General features: G+C 38.3%; 1 protein-coding gene across 1 annotated transcript in view; it reads right to left on the bottom strand.

Moving 5' to 3' along the window:
• BAZ2B (bromodomain adjacent to zinc finger domain 2B) overlaps positions 1-19,961 on the bottom strand; it is a 79,674-nt gene that overhangs the window by 19,951 nt on the left and 39,762 nt on the right. Inside the window, exons 14-22 of the mRNA XM_059820332.1 lie at positions 17,032-17,097; positions 16,217-16,282; positions 15,493-15,537; positions 15,218-15,244; positions 13,954-14,019; positions 6,963-7,103; positions 5,933-6,187; positions 4,954-5,168; positions 3,450-3,524 (exon numbers count right to left, since the gene is read on the bottom strand). Of these exons, the coding sequence (XP_059676315.1) occupies positions 3,450-3,524; positions 4,954-5,168; positions 5,933-6,187; positions 6,963-7,103; positions 13,954-14,019; positions 15,218-15,244; positions 15,493-15,537; positions 16,217-16,282; positions 17,032-17,097 (956 nt within the window). The remainder of the gene's footprint in view (positions 1-3,449; positions 3,525-4,953; positions 5,169-5,932; positions 6,188-6,962; positions 7,104-13,953; positions 14,020-15,217; positions 15,245-15,492; positions 15,538-16,216; positions 16,283-17,031; positions 17,098-19,961) is intronic.

The raw sequence follows: 19,961 nt of genomic DNA, 5'->3' as shown, positions 1-19,961 counted from the left end.
ACAAATTAGACTAAGATGATCTTGAAGACAATTCAATAATAAAGCTGGCAGATGGAAGTTCAACAACCAACTACCTAAAAGAAATTAGAAGAAGCAAAAGAAGAGATATAATGCTGTCAAGCCCTAAAGGAAGCCTGCATGACACTGCAAATGATAAGGATGGAAATGAATCAAAGAAAAAAAGCACCCTAAGTATAAGAAGGCCACAGTCTACATCCGTAGCGTAGAGGCAGAAACCAAGAAGAGCATAACTTAAAAAACGTTCAGGTAATTCAAGAGGTAGCATAATTTTCCTGCTGCTATCTAGACATATGGCTCACTGAGAGAAGAAAACTTTCACTCGGAAAACTGTTTTATCTTTCTCACTTTCAGGTATATACCAAAACAACATCTGCAACCGTCAAGACAATTATAATAAAGTCTGTTGGCCCATGAAAAGAGTGGGTGGCCCATCAGATAATCAGATGTGTGACCTAAGCCTGCTGTAATCTAATCCATAATGTTTACTAGATCACAGAAGGAAAATTCACCTTTTGACTTAATTTTCATGCCTTCCTTGTAATTTTTGCACGTAAGAATTAAGTAGTAGCAGGGCAAAGAAATTCTAAACACTGTACTTTTAATGCACTTTTAACATACCTCAGCTTGGGTCTCAGAAAACGAAAGTTTCCCAAATCAGCATTACCACCTCCTACCCAAACTCTGGGTGTAATTTCTCCCCTTATGTAACACTGCTTTTGATATACCACCATCATTTACAGTTGAGATGGCCTCATTGGAAAGAAATTAACTTACAAAGAGTATGCCATAATACTGGCATGTGAAAAACCTTGTGCTGCAGTATTTCAAGTCTTGAAGGATCAGGTAATATCTGTTTCTTTACAAGTAGCTATATTTCATTTTTGTTCCCTTTTATATTGATCAAGCTACAAAAGAGATGCCAAGGAGAAGACATGTAATGGAAAAGGAGATGCTGAGATTATGATTAACTAGTTAAAAAACAGCTGAATTATCTCAGGGGAGACAGTCTTCTGACTATAGTTGTGATACAGGAAGCACAAAGGAATATTAATTGATTACATGAGACAGGTGCCTTTACAAAAATGGTGATTAGTATCAAGATTCACATCCAAATGTGATAGAGAAGGAATTAGATGCAACCTCTCACTGACCATCAGCCTAGCGGAAACAGTCCAGGCAGCTCAGAATTCAGTTTCCAAACATATTTATTATACTTATCGAGGAATATCGTTCAATATCCTTGGGGGGGGCGGGGGGGGTGGGGGAAGTAGCATCCCTCTAAGCTTTTATCCAATGATTCCTTTCTCCAACCTGGAATTTTAATGTTGCTTTTTTGTATCTTACAAATAGAGGTTTTCATCTCCTCCCCCCGCCCCCCCATCCCCAATATCCAGTTGTGGAGCTAATCTCATAATCTCATGAAAAGTGAGAACATAAGCACACAAAAAAAAACCAAACCAAAAACCCACAACAAACCACTTAGTGAAAACATCTGTAGAATCTTTTCTCATCCCACTTGGATATACTTCAAGACAGTCTGGACATAGTGGTATGAAGATTTACCACAACAAACACTGGCAAACTAGGCTGAGATGAAATAAACCCATTCCTCAGAATCGTTATTCTACCACTATACACTTCCCACGCTTGATGGGCTTGTGTCAAGGGCCATGTAAAGGTCTGTATGCATATGAAAAGAGTACATATCTGTTGATCATATGGCGAGTAGTCAAGAAAGCAGATATTCCTATGCAAAACTGTTTGGGGCTGGGATGCTTAAAAACTAGACTGAGCTTTGAAATGGATAGGGAAGATAACATGTGTAAGAATGAAGTCTGGAAGCAGAAAAAAAGACCAAACAGAAGACTGAAATGGACAGATTTCTTTTCAGAGAAGCCTCAGAACAGTTCTAAGAGTTTATGAACAACAACTGATACAATAAAGAAGAAACCATTGTTTAAAATTGATCAAAGAAGGCTTTTCTAAAAAGCTTCTTAGAGTTCGTAAGAAAAACAGTGGAAAATCCAAAGATTCTGAACCAAAGATGAGAGAGATGAATGAAGTCCAGTGAATTCAAAGAAGCAGAAGAACAACGTTCCCGCGATACTTACGCTCGAAAATAGGGACAGCACTATTGGAACCTGAAATCCACACGTGAGGGGAAAACACAAAAAATAGAGAAATGATTGCAGAAAGGAAGAGGGGCTTGGGACTTCAGGGTATTATGCCCACTATTTGAAAGGGAAGAAAAGAGAGATCATGAGGAAAAGGGAGGATCCTACATCTGCAAGTACTTACAGTTTGATGGAGGGAGAGAAAGACTAAGCAGTCCCTAAGGAGACAAGAACAGGTAAGGGTCCCAATTCCGCTAATGGACAGTTGGCTACATCAGAACTTCAGAAACACTTTTTAAACTATATCCCATAGAAGGGATACAGATGAAGACCAGAAAAGGTGTTTGGATTGTCCTAAAAGATAAAATATGTTAAACCTGTGCAGACTGGGATCTGCAGTATTAATAGAGAATTTCTTTTTTTTGGTCTAATTTTTTCCTCTACCTCCCTCTTGTCCTTCTTCTTTACTTCTTTCCTTCTTCCTTCTGAGATACATTAAAGGGAAAAAAGGGAAACATAAGATTAGAAACACAAGTACCTAAAGCAAGAACTAAGAAAGGATTCACCGTTCCTAGTAAGAGGTAAAGATGACTAAGAAAAAAAGAAAGTAGAGTCTGGCTATGTATTTTTACCCCCTGTGATTCATTAACTTTATGCCTTTTAGTTTCCTGGTAGTTGGAGCCGTTATGCTTGCTGTATGGAATTTTGTCTCGTAGAATGGGAGAACAGTGGATATGAAACTGACAACCCTCAAAAAGTTCCAATTTTACCTTAAATAAAAATATAAAAAATGTCTCCAAGTTTGCATTCTACATATGATCCCTAGCTAGAGGGAACAAACCAACATTGACAGATGGGAAACACTAAGATAACATAAGTTCGCAAAATTTGATGGGTAGTTGTATGAAAATCACGTCTTCTTAAAACACCTGTCAGAATGAACATTGGTAATTATGGTAGGTCCAAATAAACGTTGATAATGTCAATAGCGATTTAACAGCTCCTGTAACATTCCAATAAAAAAAAAAAAAAATTACTTTCTTCCAAAGAATACAAAATGGACTTGACTTTGCTCCAATTTTGAGGGACATTAACCCTCTTAATCTAATGCATCTTTAATAGATTGTAAAAGACTGGTGCTGCGCCATTCTAAATCCACATCCACCTTAACTAACCAGTTCAGTTACCAACTTCTTGGTAAACTTGTAATTGCATCAGCTAATTTTGTCCTTAGAATCAATTGCCTATATAGCAGCATATCTAAGCGAATGCAAAAAAGCAATGTATTGTAATATTTAAGGAAACGAAACTTACTTCCGAAGTTTGCCTTCAACCATCCATTTATCTCTCCTTAGGTTTGACATATAATCAATGTTTTTATCGATTTCACTGTCAAAGACAAAATATTCCATTAACTGTGAACTTAACGTATCTTTTTTTGACAGACATTTATGTACAGATACTCTGTCTCAGAGAACTATCTTGGAGAAATGTTTAAAATTCAAAAAAAAAAAAATTGTACAGCTAGGAAATTCCAATACTAGGAAGGCCGATGTAGTGTACTGCTGTCCCTATGCCAGGCAGTCTTTATTTACAGTATCATGTAAGCTTTCTTTCCATAAGAAGCATGTCATTCAAAGAATTTGACACTTCTTTCCATAGTTCTAATTCAATGTCAAGCCTCCAGATGTATTTGCCACAAAGCATCTAGCCCTGCAGCGAAAACAAAGTTCTCACTGGTACATCTATGGTATTCTAACTAGGATCCATGTGATCTACAAACTCATGTTCACTTTTCACTGCAGAAATTGAAGAACCAAAAAAAGTGCTTTAGTACAGTGACCATCTGCGAGTCCACTTCTGAGACATACCAGCCTCAACAATTTAGCAGGTTATAGTTGTTCCTATGACGAAAATACAGAAACTTAAGTTCTGAATGATCATTTCTACAAATCTGACTTAACAGTTCTGCAGTACATCTGCCGTAAGATAAAGTTCCTTACTGTAATGAATTTGATTAACACACATGAACTCTCTTGCACAGTACATGCACAGCACTTGCACCACCCACTTCTGCTATTTTTCAACTTTGGAAAACATGAAGCATCTCTTTCATTCTTGCCTTACACAACCCTGATTCACTTTTGCAGCACAGGATACCAAAAGCCGCAGAATTCACCAGGAAACAAAACAGGACTCAATTAGGTGATAAAAGACTTTACCACAGTAAGTAAGTACATGGAGGTACAGGTATCCCAAAGACTGGCATTTCCTAAGTTTTTACTGCATGTTGTTGGATTTTAAAATGTTGTTTAACATAGTGGTTTTTTCATTATGAAATGCTGTACATTGCTGACCACAAATGGAAGTACACACTTCCTTGAATTAATACCGTGATAAATCAGGCTTGCCACTTCAGCTTATGACCCTAGTTAAAGTATTTGGACAAAAGAGGTCTTAAAAAACAAAAGGAAAAATGGGAAAACAGTACTGCAGAAGCCTATTCAGCTCTTCTAAATTATTCCCTAGAATACTTGGTAAACGTCTTTGTAATCAACCTCATCTTTTACTCCAAAAATAGCCGGAGAAATTTTGGTGCAAGCTTTGAAAACAAACTTACAGACCAAACATGGAAAAGCTCTACTCTTCTATTATATCAGAAGCACATAAAGGTAAGAAGCAGTTACATAGCAAATTTCAGCTTTCACTGTAAGAACATCAAGAATCCTCCTGTAGCAGAACACAGTGTATACAGTATTTTTGAACTATAAAATTTTAAGAGTTTTATTTTTATAGACCTGATTGGGAAAAATCTTACCTTACTACACTTTTGCTGCACGCTAACTCATTGACGAGAAAAGCAAGTACTGATGCTTTCTGAGCTGGAGTATGTGCCTGAAAAGCTTTTGTCTTCAAGCTCTCCGTCAGCTCAGTTTGCCCACAGTGAGCCTCCATGAATATCTGCAGAATCTCGGACACATTATCTCGATTGATACCAACATTCAGTAAGTGTTCCCCAAGAATAGTTTTAGCCTAAAAAGAATAAAGACGTTTCGAACAATCACATTTAAAAGTACTGTTTTCCTCTACAGGCTATATTAATTGTTTATAAAACAGTGGGGTGGGCTTGTTTGCATTTTTACGTGAGGACTTTAAATAGGATTCTTCTTTAAAACTATTCAAATGTAAATCTTGAATAGAGTAACAAATTAGAATGTCTTCACCTCTGAGTTTTTAAGAACAGAGGTTAATATTAATGAAATAGGCTAAATGAAAAAAGACACAATCTGACTGGAAGTTGATGAACACTGTTTTGTACAAGTCATGCTATGTAGAGTTCTAGAGTACAGAAGAGCTGTGTTGGCTTGAAAAAGGATAGTAAGAAAGGGAATAATGAATGAATCAGAGTTTTGATGAAGTGACATAGAGAGCAGACTTTGGAGAAAGAAATGGCAAGATTCACTGAGAGTATAACATGAGGGTAAGAATGAAAGGGGAAAAAAGAAAGGAGTTCAGAAATGTGGCCACAGGTGTGATAGTGCCCTACAAGAGCTCCAAATAAAAATGGGGGAGGGTAGAAAAAATGCCCAGAAATGTATCACTTCTGGTAAACGGGAAGGCTGACAGGGCACAGAAAGTCTTTGCGTAACATCAAAACAGTGACACCAAAGAGAAGAATTAGAAAAGAGAATGGAAATCCAAATCAGAGAAGCGTCAAAGACACGTTATGAAGAACGCATTCATAAATACAGGGTGTTACTACGGATTTTTTTTTTTTCCTTTTTTTGTTTTTTTACCTTGTATCCTGTAACAAGTCCTGGGTCACAGACAGCTGCAGAGACAAGCTTTACAAGCAAGTCTTGTACTTCTCCCATGCTGTCCCCTATGTTTAGCAAACCCTCTTGAAGAACGCTCAGGGAAGGGACATCCACATTCACGTCAAAGCCAAGAACTTTACCAAAGTTACGTAGGAACTGCACTACCATGAGACAATCTGAAAATGTGCTTCCATCAAGAACAAGGCCTGGGATACGAGGCAACTCTGGCAAAGGCTGCAAAGTGAAGAAAAACAATGAAAGATTCAGTAGTATATTTCAAAAGAAAACTTTTTTGATACTAGCTAGAGAAATTGGCTGATACTTCCATATATCCTACAGCATGACAATGCTAGAAGGTAAAGGCCATAGAGAAGCTGTCACCCCACATCCCATCCAGCACACTGAATTTAAAGCTGAAGTACATTTACCTTTTCACATACTATAGGAAACAAGAGATTAATAAATACTTACTTTTTGGCCAGGAGATTCTCTTAGGCTCTATTCTGAGCCAAAATACTATAAAAGGTGGTGTAAAAATATTTGGGGGACATAGGGAGGGATGGAACAGAGACGGCTTGAACCTGAGGTATGTCAAGTCCTGAAGGACAAGAACTAAGAACACAGAAGACTGGGAGAGTAAATTTTTTTGAATACCAGCTTAGAATAGTTGCACATATGAGAAAAGCTCTATCTAGTAGTGCCTGCGTACTGAGACATGATGCATATTCCTGCTGTAAAAACAGCTCAGAGTAATAGATTTTTTTTGAAGCAATCATGCAAGTGCTTTTTGGGAAGCAGGCCACTTTTAAACAAAATGCTTTTAATTTACTAAACATATGCTACTTTAGTGTTCGTAGTATCTTGTATTAGTATATATTTCAAATAGTTATCTAATTAGGTAGACCAAAACTTGAATGCTTTGGGAGTGGCTGCTAGAAAAAAGTTATTGTCACAACAGGAAAATACAGAAACAAGAGGCAAGAAAATAAGTTTACATTATGATGATTACCTTCTGGTCTGCTAAGCACATATCTTCGTTAGGCTTCTTTAGCTCCTTTGCCATTTCTAATTCCAATCTTCGCTGTTCCAGTTTACGTTCTTTATTTAATCTTTTTTCATCACGTTTCTCTTGCTTTAACCGCTCTTTTTCCTTAAATGGAATTAAAAGGGCAGAAAATAAAACCCACATATTATACTTACAATGGAACAATCTAAGAATTTGAGAAGCACTACTTACGTAATCATAATAATTATCACAGGAATTAAGGAAGCTGCATTCAAGTAAAGGGAAGGGGGAAACTACAGAAATAGAACAAAATCATCAAATTTGTGAGCAAATCTAAGATTCACTTTTTTTTCTCCTGTCCACATGGAAATGGGTATTGAGTATGTTTACACTGAAAGATTCTCTGGAGTACCATTTCAGAAAGATGACTGAGTGAAAATATGGTAAAGAACTGCCATACATGCAAGGTATCTGATTTTAAAGGCCCCGCTCACACACTAGTATCATCAGTACGCATCTGCTAAAGCAGAGACCGCTCAAGAAAGCAGTAGTTGGGAAGACCTCTCTGGACAACACATGATTTAAAAATTCTCATAATACATGAACTGGGTATGAATAGCTTACAAAACACAACTGATCTTTTCAACACACATAGCTCCTGGCCTTGAATTACCACACACTTAGCATGCAATCTGAAAAATTGAACAGTCATTAATACCTTATTCTGTACAGCAAGAACACCAGGATAATCAAGTGAGAAGCCAAGCTTCTACTATTTTTCTGTTCGAACACCCTCTAAATTGATGTCACAGAGAATACTATACCAACTATATCTCTCTAACTTGCTAAGGCTGACTTTGAATTTGGAGCTCCAATTGCCATTCCCATCCCTGACTCCACGGGTTCTGCTGCCACATGCCCAGCATTGATATGCTGGCCTGCCTACACAATTCATTACATACCTCTGTGCAACTGGTATCGAATGCAAAATATTAAGAAACCATGTATGGAATCTGGCATGTATCCATGCTACCTCTTTAGATCACAGAACTGCCTGCGTATACACAAACCCGTGTACGTGTGTTTGTCATGACCTAAGAACCTGATACAATACAAAGGTGAGGACACTATATGCGCTTTTCACCTATGGTCACAGAAGGGCTAAAGAACCAAGTTAAGCTCATTCATATTATTCAGAACCACTCCCCATTACTCTGTCAGTTCAAGAGGTCACTGTAGTCTTTTCAGTTTACTACTACCAAATTTTGTATAAATGGGCTATAACAGGAAGTCAGGACTCGGCTGTGTTTGTAGAACAGCATTAACTGCTGACTTTGCTGTATAGTTCTGTCAGGCCCCATGAGTTTTTATTCTTTCTTTTGATTCTATACTGAGTATTATTAGACCACTGGTGGAAACTGTGGCTAAATACTATGACCTCTACTACTACAGTCTTTAGTGGATTTTAGGCAAGATAAGAGTTTGGAGTTGGGCACAAAGAACATATTTGGACCAGCAATCTTACAGTGGCAGAGAAAAAGCAGTCACGTACGGAACTACCCATCTGCCCAACTGCTGCTTTGCGGCTGTGTAAGCATCCTCGGTATTGACAACGCAGGCCCTCATATCTGTGATGATTTCGTAAGGGGCACGTGCTTTTTTATGTTTTTCTCCCTTTACCAGCATACACCTTGTATGGAAAATCACAATACACTAAAGCAGCACACAAAATCAGTAACTTTATATTAAAATGGAAAATACTCCCTGACTTGTTTTTTTAAATGGTTCATTGCCTTTTATCTTAACCTATGTCAAGGTCTCAAAGCCAACTGGCATTTCCTACAACTTGTTTTTGACAACTAGAAATATTCTATGTCAGAAGAAAACAAGAGAAGTACATATGGATATTTAAGTGGTAATATATAAATTTGCAGTTATGATTAAAAATGCAAACCTTAACCATGCTAAGTTTCATGAATGTATTTAGAGATTACTTTTACTGGCTGCAATAAACATTTACAGAATCACAGAATCAGTACGGTTGGAAAAGACCTGTAAGATCATCGAGTCCAACCTGGGGGGGGGGGGTTGAGAATATAATTACAGCACTGGATCAGACTATACAACCATTTAGCCTGGCATCCTGATTTCCAGCAGTGGATCAGGTGCTTAGGGTATCATCTTCCCCTACTCAGTGCTAACAAGACTGTATCTGGAAGAGTGTCCAGTTTTGAGCCCTCCACCTCAGAAAGGATGTGGGGAACACGAAGAGGGTAACACTGTTTTTAAAATGGAACACACTGCTTTTCTGAAATCAGATCTATCCCCTTATTCACGGGATTCCACGGCTGCTGTGGAAAAACCATCTTCAAAATATTCAGCTCTTAGTAGCTTTATTTGCACAATTGTAACTGTAACTACTTATCAGAATGATAGAGGTCAGAAACAGATTCCTGATTTAGTTTATGAAAATATTATCAACAAAACTGCCATTATTTTCCTTTCCAGTTTGTATTATGGGATACTACTAGGAAGATCAGAAACAACTTAATCTAACTTTTTAACAAAGATTAATCATAGAATCCCTTGAGTTGGAAGGGACCCAATAAGGATAAGAGTGCAACTCCCTGCTCTGCGCAGGACTACCTAAAACTAAACCATATGACTTAAGGGCATCGTCCAGACGCTCCTTGAACTCTGACAGGCTTGGTGCTGTGACCGCTTCCCTGGGGAGCCTGTTCCAGTGACCGACCACCCTCTCAGTGAAGAGCCTTTTCCTCATGTTCAGTCTGAACTTCCCCTGATACAGCTTAACTCCATTTCCTCCTGTCCTATTGCTGGTCACCAGACAGAGGTCAGCACCTCCCTCTCCGCTGCCCCCCTTGAGGAAGCTGTAGGCTGAGATGAGGTCACTCCTCAGCCTCCTCTTCTCCAAGCTGAACAAACCAAGTGACCTCAGCTGCTCCTCCTAAGTCTTGCCCTCAAGACCCTTTCACCATCTTGGTCATCCCTCCTCTGGACACACTCTAATAGTTTGATGTCCTCCTTATATTGAGGAGCCCACAACTGCACACAATATTGGAGGTGTGGCCGCACCAGGGCAGTGCAGAGTGGTACAATCACTCCTCTCAACTGGATAGAGATGCTGTGCTGGATGCACCCCAGGACACAGTTGGCCCTTTTGGCTGCCAGGGCACACTGTAGACTCATATTCAACTTGCCATCAACCCAAACCCCTAGATGTCTTTCCACAGGGGTGTTCTCCAGCTTCTGGTCCCCCAATTTGTATGTATAACCAGGATTACCCCATCCCACGCAGAGAATTCAGCACTTGCTCTTGTTAAATTTCATACGGTTGGTGATTGCCCAGCTCTCTAGTCGCACACCTCTCTCTGTAAGGCCTCTCTACTCTCGAGGGAGTCCACAGCTCCTCCTAGTTTAGTATCGTTGGCAAACTTACTTAACATACATTCGACTCTTGCATCCACATCATTCATAAAAACATTAAAGAGCATTGGCCCTAAAATTGAGCCCTGGGGAACCTGGGACTGGCGACCAGCCTGATGTGACCCCATTTATTAAAACTCTCTGAGTCTGACCCATCAGCCAATTGTTCACCCAATGTATTATGCACTTGTCTAGCTGTACGCTGGACATGTTGTCCAGAAGGATACTGTGAGAGACAGCATCAAAAGCTTTGCTAAAACAAACAAAAGAAACCCAACACATCTACTGGCTTCCCTTGGCCAACTAGATGGGTGACCTTGTCATAAAAGGAAATTAAGTGGTTAAGCAGGACTGCCTCCTCATGAACCCGTGCTGGCTATGACCAGTGACTGCATTGTCTCTCAAGTGTTTTCCAATAACTCCCAGAATAACCTTCTCCATAATTTTACCAGGCACTGAAGTGAGACTGACAGGCTGGTAATTACCAGGGTCTACCTTCTTTCCCTTCTTGAAAATTGCAACAACATTTGCCAGCTTCCAGTCAACTGGGACCTCTCCAGATCCCCAAAACCACTGAAAAATAACGGAGAGAGGTCCCACAATAACACCAGCCAGCTCCTTCAGTACCCTGGGATGAATCCCATCAGGCCCCATAGCCTTATGTGCATCCAGATGGAGCAGCAAGTCTCCAGCATGTTCAAAGTTGGCTGTGAGTTTATCACCCCCCCCAGGGCCCTGGGGGTCCCAGGGCCCATCGTCGGTATTAAAGACAAAGGCAAAGAAGGCATTAAATGTCTCTGCTTTTTCTATGTCCCTATTTGTGAGGTGATCGACATCATCAAGTAACGAACCAATGTTATCTATGATCCTTCTTTTGCTCTTAAGATGTTTAAAGCAGCCCTTTTTGTTGTCCTTCACAGTACTGGCCAGCTGGAACTCTAATTGAGCTTTGACTGCACGAATTTTCTCCCTAGAGTGGCAAACAGTATCTCTGTAGTCCTCCCATGTCACCTGTCCTTGCTTCCAATGTCCATACATTTTCCTTTTCCACCTAAGTTCTAGAAGAAAATTCCTGCTCAGCCAAGCCAGCCTTCTGCCCCACTTGCTTGACTTCCCACACTTTGGAATTGCCTGCTCCTGAACTCTCAAGAGATGGCTCTTAAAAAGTGACAAGCATTCACGGACCCCATATATTCAAAAGCAGATTCCCGGGGACCTTGCGAACTAGCTCCTTCAGTAGCCCGAAGTCTGCTCTCCCCACATCCAGGGTCAAAGTTTTGCTGGTGGTTTTTCTCCAATCACCAATGATTTCAAACTCAACTACTTCGTGGTCACTGTGACCAAGACAGCCAGCAATCACCACTTCACCCAGGAGTCTCTCTCTTTTTACAAACAAGAAATCTAGGAGGGCACCTTTCCTAGTCAGCTTAAGAGTTAACCCTGAAATTCTTCCTTGCACTGAAGTATTATTTACTTATTCTTTGTTTTGGTCTGTCACTTTCATTTAAATTTACAAACATATCTTAGAGAAAAGTTTTAACAATTTGACAACTAGATGCTATAACGATGGTTATTTTACTTCAATCTCTTAGCTATCTGTACTTTATGTATAAAAGTCTCAGGATACAGAGATAAAAAAGGTCTCAGGATATAGAGAAACATATAAAAAGTAAAATAAAAAAGTTAGCAATTATGTTTTAGCATAATTGCCCCCCTTAAGATTAATATCAGGGTTAAAACTGAAGACAGCCTCAGGATTAAGATGTAAATTACTTTATCATGGTCTAATAAAAGTTTCATCAGTCATATTGTACAAGCTCTGGTTTTATCATCAATGCTATTACATCATGTAATTTTTTAAAATATTTTTTTTAACCATCTATAATGCAACATAAACTACTGTATTATTTCAAACCAATGAAGCCAAAATGTTTGAGTTGTTTTAGCTAGTAACATTTCATTTCATTTAACCTGAATAAGCAGGATGTGGTATTCCTCTAAGAGAGGCTTTTTCTCAGGCCACCTCAAGTCATGCACGTAAGCAATGTGGTTACAACTGCTTTTCAAGGCAAAGCTAAAGACTTTTCCTAAATTTCCTTCTGCAACCTTGTAATGAAATTCAGACCTCTCAACTGGTTATAAGAACAAGTTCTATTACAAAAACACTATTAAATTAGCTTAAGAGCAGGGAAACTTCAATTTCTTTCATGCAATAGTAAGCCTAAGAGTAAAATTTAGCTAGTTAAAGGCCTGATTAGTTGACTCAATGAAAATATTTTGGTGGATTTTGGGTTAGGCTGTGCCAATACGGACTACCAGTGTTTCTCGAGTATTTTTCCCCCCTCTAAGCAAAGTATCTAGAAAAACATTTCCATTTTGCAGTATTCTGCAGTACTCTAAAAGGAACAGTTTAATTCCGTTGCCCAACAAACACTCAATTTAACAGCACAGAACACTTATTTAATCTTTAGCAGTAATCCTCATAATCTGCAAGTGTTATTAGGTCCTTTTGTGATATACTAGATTTACATAAACGAAAGCAGTCACCAGAATAAGAAGCACTCATCATGAGGAAAGGGCAGCTATTTTGAAAACAGTCTTATTTTCAGAAACAAAACAGAACAAATCATCTAGATGTTTAGATGATCAGCATCAAAGGAAGCCTGAAATTTTGGGAAGTTAAATCAACCAGGTTTTTGTTATCAGCTTAACATCACTGTGTTCAAAAAAGAAAACAATTTAAATAACTAGATTCAGAGAGGGACAAAGTAAAATGATTGTAAACAAAATGACACACACATATTTAGACCTTTAGGCTTTTCTATGTCCTGGTTCAGAATTTTTGACATATTTTTAAGTAAAACAAAACAAGAAATGAAGCATCTATTTTCTGTAGTGAAGCAGTATTTTCTACTGAAGGAGAAAAAAATAAAATTATTAAGGCATAATAATCCTATTGCTTGGTTTTGTCATGGTCCAAATCTAGAATCATCTACAAAACCCGCAAGTACTAGGAAGCCTGGACTGGAATAAGAAGTGTATTTTTAACCCTGGATAAGTATAGAGGAAAACCTGTTCAGCAAGTCTGATGAAGTCCTTACTCTTCTTATAAACATGAACAACGTGAAGAAGAGAAAATAAAACTTCCTTTCCAGGAAATAGTAAGGACTCTGAAGTGACTATGCAATTACTGGCTTCTTGCTCAGAATCACTGAGGATGGAAGGGATCATCCCATCCCCATCCCTGTGTGTGTCCCGTCCCCACCATTTACGCCCCCCAGCAGTATCGCCTACAGGAGGTTGCAACTCCACAACCCACCTGGGCAATCTGTGCCAGTGTTCAACCATCACCCTCAAAGTAAAAACCTTTTTCTTAAGTTTAAACAGAATTTCTTGTATTTCAATTTGTGCCTATTGGTTCTTGTCCTGCCACTGCCACGTAAACAAACGAAATTATACATACAGGTACACCAAAGACATTGGTCTTCTACACATCACTGCAGAATGAACCCATGAAAACTTCGAACTTTCAGAGGTTAATACTCACTTCTGCTTTTTTACGTGCTTCCATGGCTTTCATAAGCATCATATGTTGTCTTCTCCTTTCTCGTTCCTATTGAAGCAGGTAAGATTAGAACAAAACTAATCCACATTTTCAAATCAGTAAGAAAGCTGAGTAACAAATTTAGCATTAATAGACAAGTCACAGTAAATACTAAATATAGGACAAGAATGGCCAAGTCTGTGCATGTTTTAGTTCAGGTTTAGAAAGCAAATACAAGAACAATCAAAAGCAAAAAGGTAAAGCAATGAACATGGAGACAGTGTAAAAAAGAAGCATACAGATTTACTTATGGTCAGTTGTGATGCTCCTTCATAAGCTGGCAGAACAAAAAGCATAATGGTTGGCTGGAACAGGTCAGTTACCTTACATCTGCTATTACAGAACTTGCAATTTACTTATTCAATAGCCAATTCAGCAGAAACGTTAAACTGGTCATTTTCAAACATTGCAAATGTTAACCTTTTTGTAACCAAGCAACAAATTAGTATGATTAATTTTCTCAGCTCTAGATCAGTTTTAATCAAGCTAGTGGTTGCGCACACACATACGCAATGACACTTGCATTTACTGATGCCTGTCCCTCAATTATTTCAGTAACTTCAAATGCATTAAGGAGCTGTACTCTAGAGCATTAAGTATGGGGGTTTTTCCTTAAAAGCTGTAGAGTAGATCTTGGCCCCAGTAAAAGCTGTTGGAATTTTATCATCTAATTCAGTGAGGCTAGAATTACATTCTAATGTTTCACTGTATACTTATAACATTATGTATTTACCACTGACTGAAAGCTAATTTTCTCAGTACCTTACAAACTTAGGAAAGACATCATCCTGATTTCTAAAACAGGTTAATTCAAATTGTATTTAAAATGTCTGGATTCATTCCCAGTGAATGGGACAAGGCTTGCAAAAAATTATCCAAGTGACTAGGTATTAATTTTGCATTAATTAATCCTCGATTTTATACACTAGTCCAATTTCTATTGGGACATCAGTAACATAGATTTCTTGTTAAAAACCTCATTTACTTATTGCCATGTTCAATTTATGCACATGTTCAAGACATGTCTTCTTTTTTTTCCCTCAACAGACAAGACAAGCAGATGTATGCAATGCACTGTGCTGTAAAGCCATGCAGCAGTATGTAATATGACAGCAGCCAGTGCTACATTTTATGCATTGCTATGACAACCATATCACAACCAAATCACAATGCGGTGTTAGATGTACAAAAATAAACATACCCATACCATATCTAGTCTATGCCTCTCCAACTCCTGGTAGAAAGAGTTGGCACAACATTATGAAACAGAAATCACAGAGTCATAAAACCACTTTATAATCCCCCAAAAGACCCCAATGCCAAAGCAAAGCAACAAATCATAAGGTGAAAGAAAATTTGTGCAGGAATCAAACCCAGAAATTTAAAAAGGGCATGTTTTGAAGATTCCCCCCTCCCCATATAGCTTAAGTAGTTGTTCACAACTGGCATTCTGTCTGTTTGGTCAACTGAATGTATACCAACCTGGTGTTTCAGAAGAACAGCTTGCTGCCTTCGCATCTCTTTTTCCTTAAACAAAGGCACAAAAATGTATTTAAAATAGCTATCACAATTTACTTGCCAAGTTGCACATTTTTGCCACACTAAAATAGCACATCTGAATTAAATTCTTACTTCCGTGCCCCCCATAAACTGACCACAGAGAAGTATATATAGTATACGTGACAGCACATCTATTGAGTTGGGAGTTCCATGTTAAAATACCAAGAATGCCAAAGCAGTAATAGAAGTACATATATAAACTGTATTTTCCAACATTTGTAAAAGTTCTGTAGTCTTCTATACATCCAGCCTAGAAAAGACTACGCTTGTTGAGAAGCAACAAAGTTTTTTGATACAGTGTGCTTAAAAGAACATTGTGAATAACGTTACTGCACAAGCATTTTAAGTTAGGCAAACCAAGTGTCATGTAAGCAAAACTCATGCTAACAGCACACAAAAATTTACTGTTTCTCTCTATATTCATGTGTGTATGTACGACTGTATGTATGTGGGTGTGTTTGTCACACATACACAAACTTCTGTGTATGTTTCATGTATTTATATAAACATACGTACACACTATTCACATGCCGTCTCTACAGTTTCATTAGCAATGAATACTCTTCCAAATTTACTGCTTTTATGTATCAACATATATTATGCACAATAACAACAGTTCTTATTTTTGGAGCTCCTCTAAACTAACCTTTATTCGTTTTTCGGCCTCCAATAATTTGGCATTTGCTGCTTCCTCCTTCTTTTTCTTTTTTGCCTGTGCATGCAAAACAGGTCACACAATAGCACCATCACAACTTGAAAAAAATCTGACTAGAAATAAAGTGACGTGCCTTTAAAAGTTCAAAACATCATCACATATCGTGTACATTGCAACAGACTCCTTCCCCAATGCAGCTTTCATAATCAACCAATTCACAATTCATTTACTTTTTAAAAATTAAGCCAGAATTTCAAGTCCCGCTCAAAATTGCTTCACCTGGCTATTATAACTAAGAAAGTAAGTATACACAGAAACAATAAAATATACAGGGCAAAGAGACTATCATTAATTTTTCCATGAATGGAGACTTGAAAACTAGCAATCTATCTTTGCTAGTATACTAGCAAACTAGTATAGTATACCAGTGTATTCTAGCATGTATATAAACTTCCTATTTTAAATCCACTGCACTTGTGCACAGCAGAGCATGATACTGCTTTAACATCCTATTATGGCAAATTTGTTTTCTAACAAAGGAATAGTTATGCTGTTAACTTCATCAAATACAAGACTATTTGTGCACAAAAGTCAGGAACTCAAGAGAACATTTGCAAGATTTGGGTCACAGTTAACATAGATTTTTTAAGGAAGATATTTTAAGACACATTTTTGAACTGGCCTTAGGAAGTCCAGGTTATTAGAGCTGTTATATTAGCTACATTCCTAACTGCATGTGTGACTATTATCATACAACATGCTTTAAAATGGCAACACAAAAATTATATTTGAGCCATTATTGTTACCTCTAAAATTTGCTGAGCTCGAAGTTCTTTCTCCATCCTGATTTGCTGGATTCGCTTAATTTTTTCCTACAAGGGGAAGAAAGTTATTTCTTTTTTAAAAAACAATACTGAGAAAGTGAATTTACTTTTTCATTTAAAAAAAATGACCAAGTTTATAGATATATACTTTTTGTTATCGAGTTGCACACCTGTTGTAGTCAACTGTTCCCATAACAATGTATGTTTAGAATTTTTTCCTAGCATTAGAAGATGTCTGGTATATCTCTGAAGGAACCGACTTAGTTATGCATAGGTGCTCATGTTTAACTGGCTATTTAATGATTAACTATTTAATTGGTTTTTTAACAGCTTTAAGGGGACCAGATTAATGACAACGTAAGTAAGCTAGCAGCATTCAAATTCTAGCTGGCAGTGGCGGAGCTATTTAGGAATCAGTGGAAATGGGAGCTATGACATGAAATACATGTTTTGATGGGATCTCCCTGAATAAGAAATAGGAGGTTCTGCCAAACCGCTATTTTCTGCCTTGGTTCTAGCAGCCTTTCACTTCATTATGATACCATGGGCAACATGGAGAATCGGAGTTCTGTGAAACCCGAAAGACATACTCTGTCAGCCAGCAATAGTCACCCACACGAATCGGAATAATGTTTTCACAGTTGAGTACGCTTCAGTTTCTCCAGATTTTTAAAGCATTCAGGTAATTGACGATGAGTTTGGATGCCTTAATATGTAGTTTAGGGGATTGAGTCTTACACATGCTGAAGAGTGAAATAACAAAAAAGTAACCAAAACAGCAGCCACAGGCAGTACAACACATTTCAGCATGTTTCATCATGGTAAGAAGAAAATGATTAAGCTAAGCACTCCACAGGTGGATGCTGTGTAACAATATTCTAATTTATTCTTTTTCAGGAATTAGTTCCTGAAGTCTGAATAAAGCCTTATTACATTGATTTAGAAATGCAACCATTGCCAACTTTGGGACTAGCTCACATTTCCTGTGCTGCATGGGCTTTGACTGTTAAATAGTAATAACCCAAGCTCATATTAAAAATTTCCTAGCACATTATTTGAGGTTTTATTATCTCAACAAAGCTGCTTGAGTCACAGTGACTAGGAAGGGACCACTATGAAGAGAAGCGTTGCAAGACATTCAGATGGACTTGCTGTAAAGTTTTAACAGCAAAACCCAGACCATGGAAAAGCCCTGCAAGCTTGGAGGCCTGAATCAGAAGACTGAAACGGAACTCAATGTTCTTCTCTGGAACAGCAGATGTTTTCCCAACAGTGAGGGTAAAGCCCATCTGTATGGAAGGCATTGTTTTCTTGTGAGCTGGTCTGAGACTCTAGAACACGGACTACTCTAAAATTTTACTTTCCAGAGAACATACAATGATGTATATACTTTTTTGAAAAGTAACTAAAACCAAAACCAAGCCCCTAAGAAAAGATAATATAAAATATTTAACAGAAAAGGAGCAATCACAGAAGAGAAAGACATACACAATTTCCTGAAGAACAGAGCTCCAATACAAGACCACCACGCGAGGACTCACAAACTTCAGGCAAATCTTACCAGCTCCTTGAAACTGTTGAGAAGTCCAGTATAAGACTACCTTATCCAGCAAATTAATTTGGGGGCCTTGTTAATACAGCATTGAACTTTTATTTTCAACATCCAAAGCTCACAGCATGGACCTTAAGTTTCTCTTATCCCCCACTAAGCTTTACAAACAAAACAGTACAAAAGTTGAGAGTATGTACTATAACCTCTCAATTCCACAAAGGCTACAGTTAATACAGAACAAACTTTTCAGTAGAGATCAGAGTAAAGAAATATCTCAGAGAAAAGGAGTATTCTACACATTGGAATAATGAAAATTTTATCGGTTTATAAACCAAGAAGGAATACGGCGATGATAAACAAGGTCTGGATTTGCTGTATGCACCAATTAAGCAATTCTTGCTCCCTGCACACCTAAGAACGTAAGGACCACTTTATAATCATAGAGTGAAGTGAATGGGTACAAGTCCAACACTTAAAAAAAAAAAGTCTGCATTATTTGCCTTTCCTTAACAAGTTTCCACTTCTGAAGCAGAAACTTCAAAGTTGTCACTATGTACAAATGTTCAGAACAGTGTAGGTTGGAAGGGACCTCTGGAGGTCACCTTGTCCAAACCCCACTGCTCAAGAAGGGTCACCTAGAGCCAGTTACCCAGGACCATGTCCGGACAACTGTTGAACATCTCTAAGGTGGGAGACTCCGCATCCTCCCTGGGCCACCCGTTCCAGCTCTCAGTCACCGTCACAGTGACAAAGCGTTTCCTGATGTTCAGGGGGAACCTCCTGCGTTTCAGTTTGTGCCCACTGCCTCTTGTCCTGTCACTGGGCACCTCTGAAACGAGCCTGGCTCCGTCCTCTTTGCACCCTCCCTCCAGGTATTTATACACATTGGTGAGAGCCCCCTGAGCCTCCTCCTCTCCAGGCTGAACAGTCCCAGCTCTCTGTTTAACTCACAGATGGTGGAGTGACAACTTCTAACCCACTGTCTACTATACTGAGCAATTCCTTAATGGAAAAATCTAAATAGCTACCAGCAAGGATTAATTGCTATCTATTTGTGGGATATTTAAGGTAGTCTGCAGTAACACCAATTTTGGTTAACTACTTGTAAAAAAAAAAAAAAAAAAGACATATGTTAGGTTTTAATATCTGTATTTCAAAGATGTGAAAGGCCTTTATTTTTTCATTGGCTTTTTTAACACCTCAGGATGCCACACACAGCAAAAATAATGACAGGTCTGGTTTTCTAGTACTATTTCTAAGTGGCAGGATGATGAGATCATACAAAGACATTGAGGTGCTGGAGTGTGTCCAGAGAAGGGCAACAAAGCCGGTGAAGGGTCTAGGGCACAATTCGTATGAG

This window comes from Gavia stellata, chromosome 8 (genome assembly GCF_030936135.1).
Source record: "Gavia stellata isolate bGavSte3 chromosome 8, bGavSte3.hap2, whole genome shotgun sequence".
NCBI lineage: Eukaryota > Metazoa > Chordata > Aves > Gaviiformes > Gaviidae > Gavia > Gavia stellata.
The sequence above is the reverse complement of the archived record's forward strand: the minus strand, read 5'-3'. Positions and strand labels throughout refer to the sequence as shown.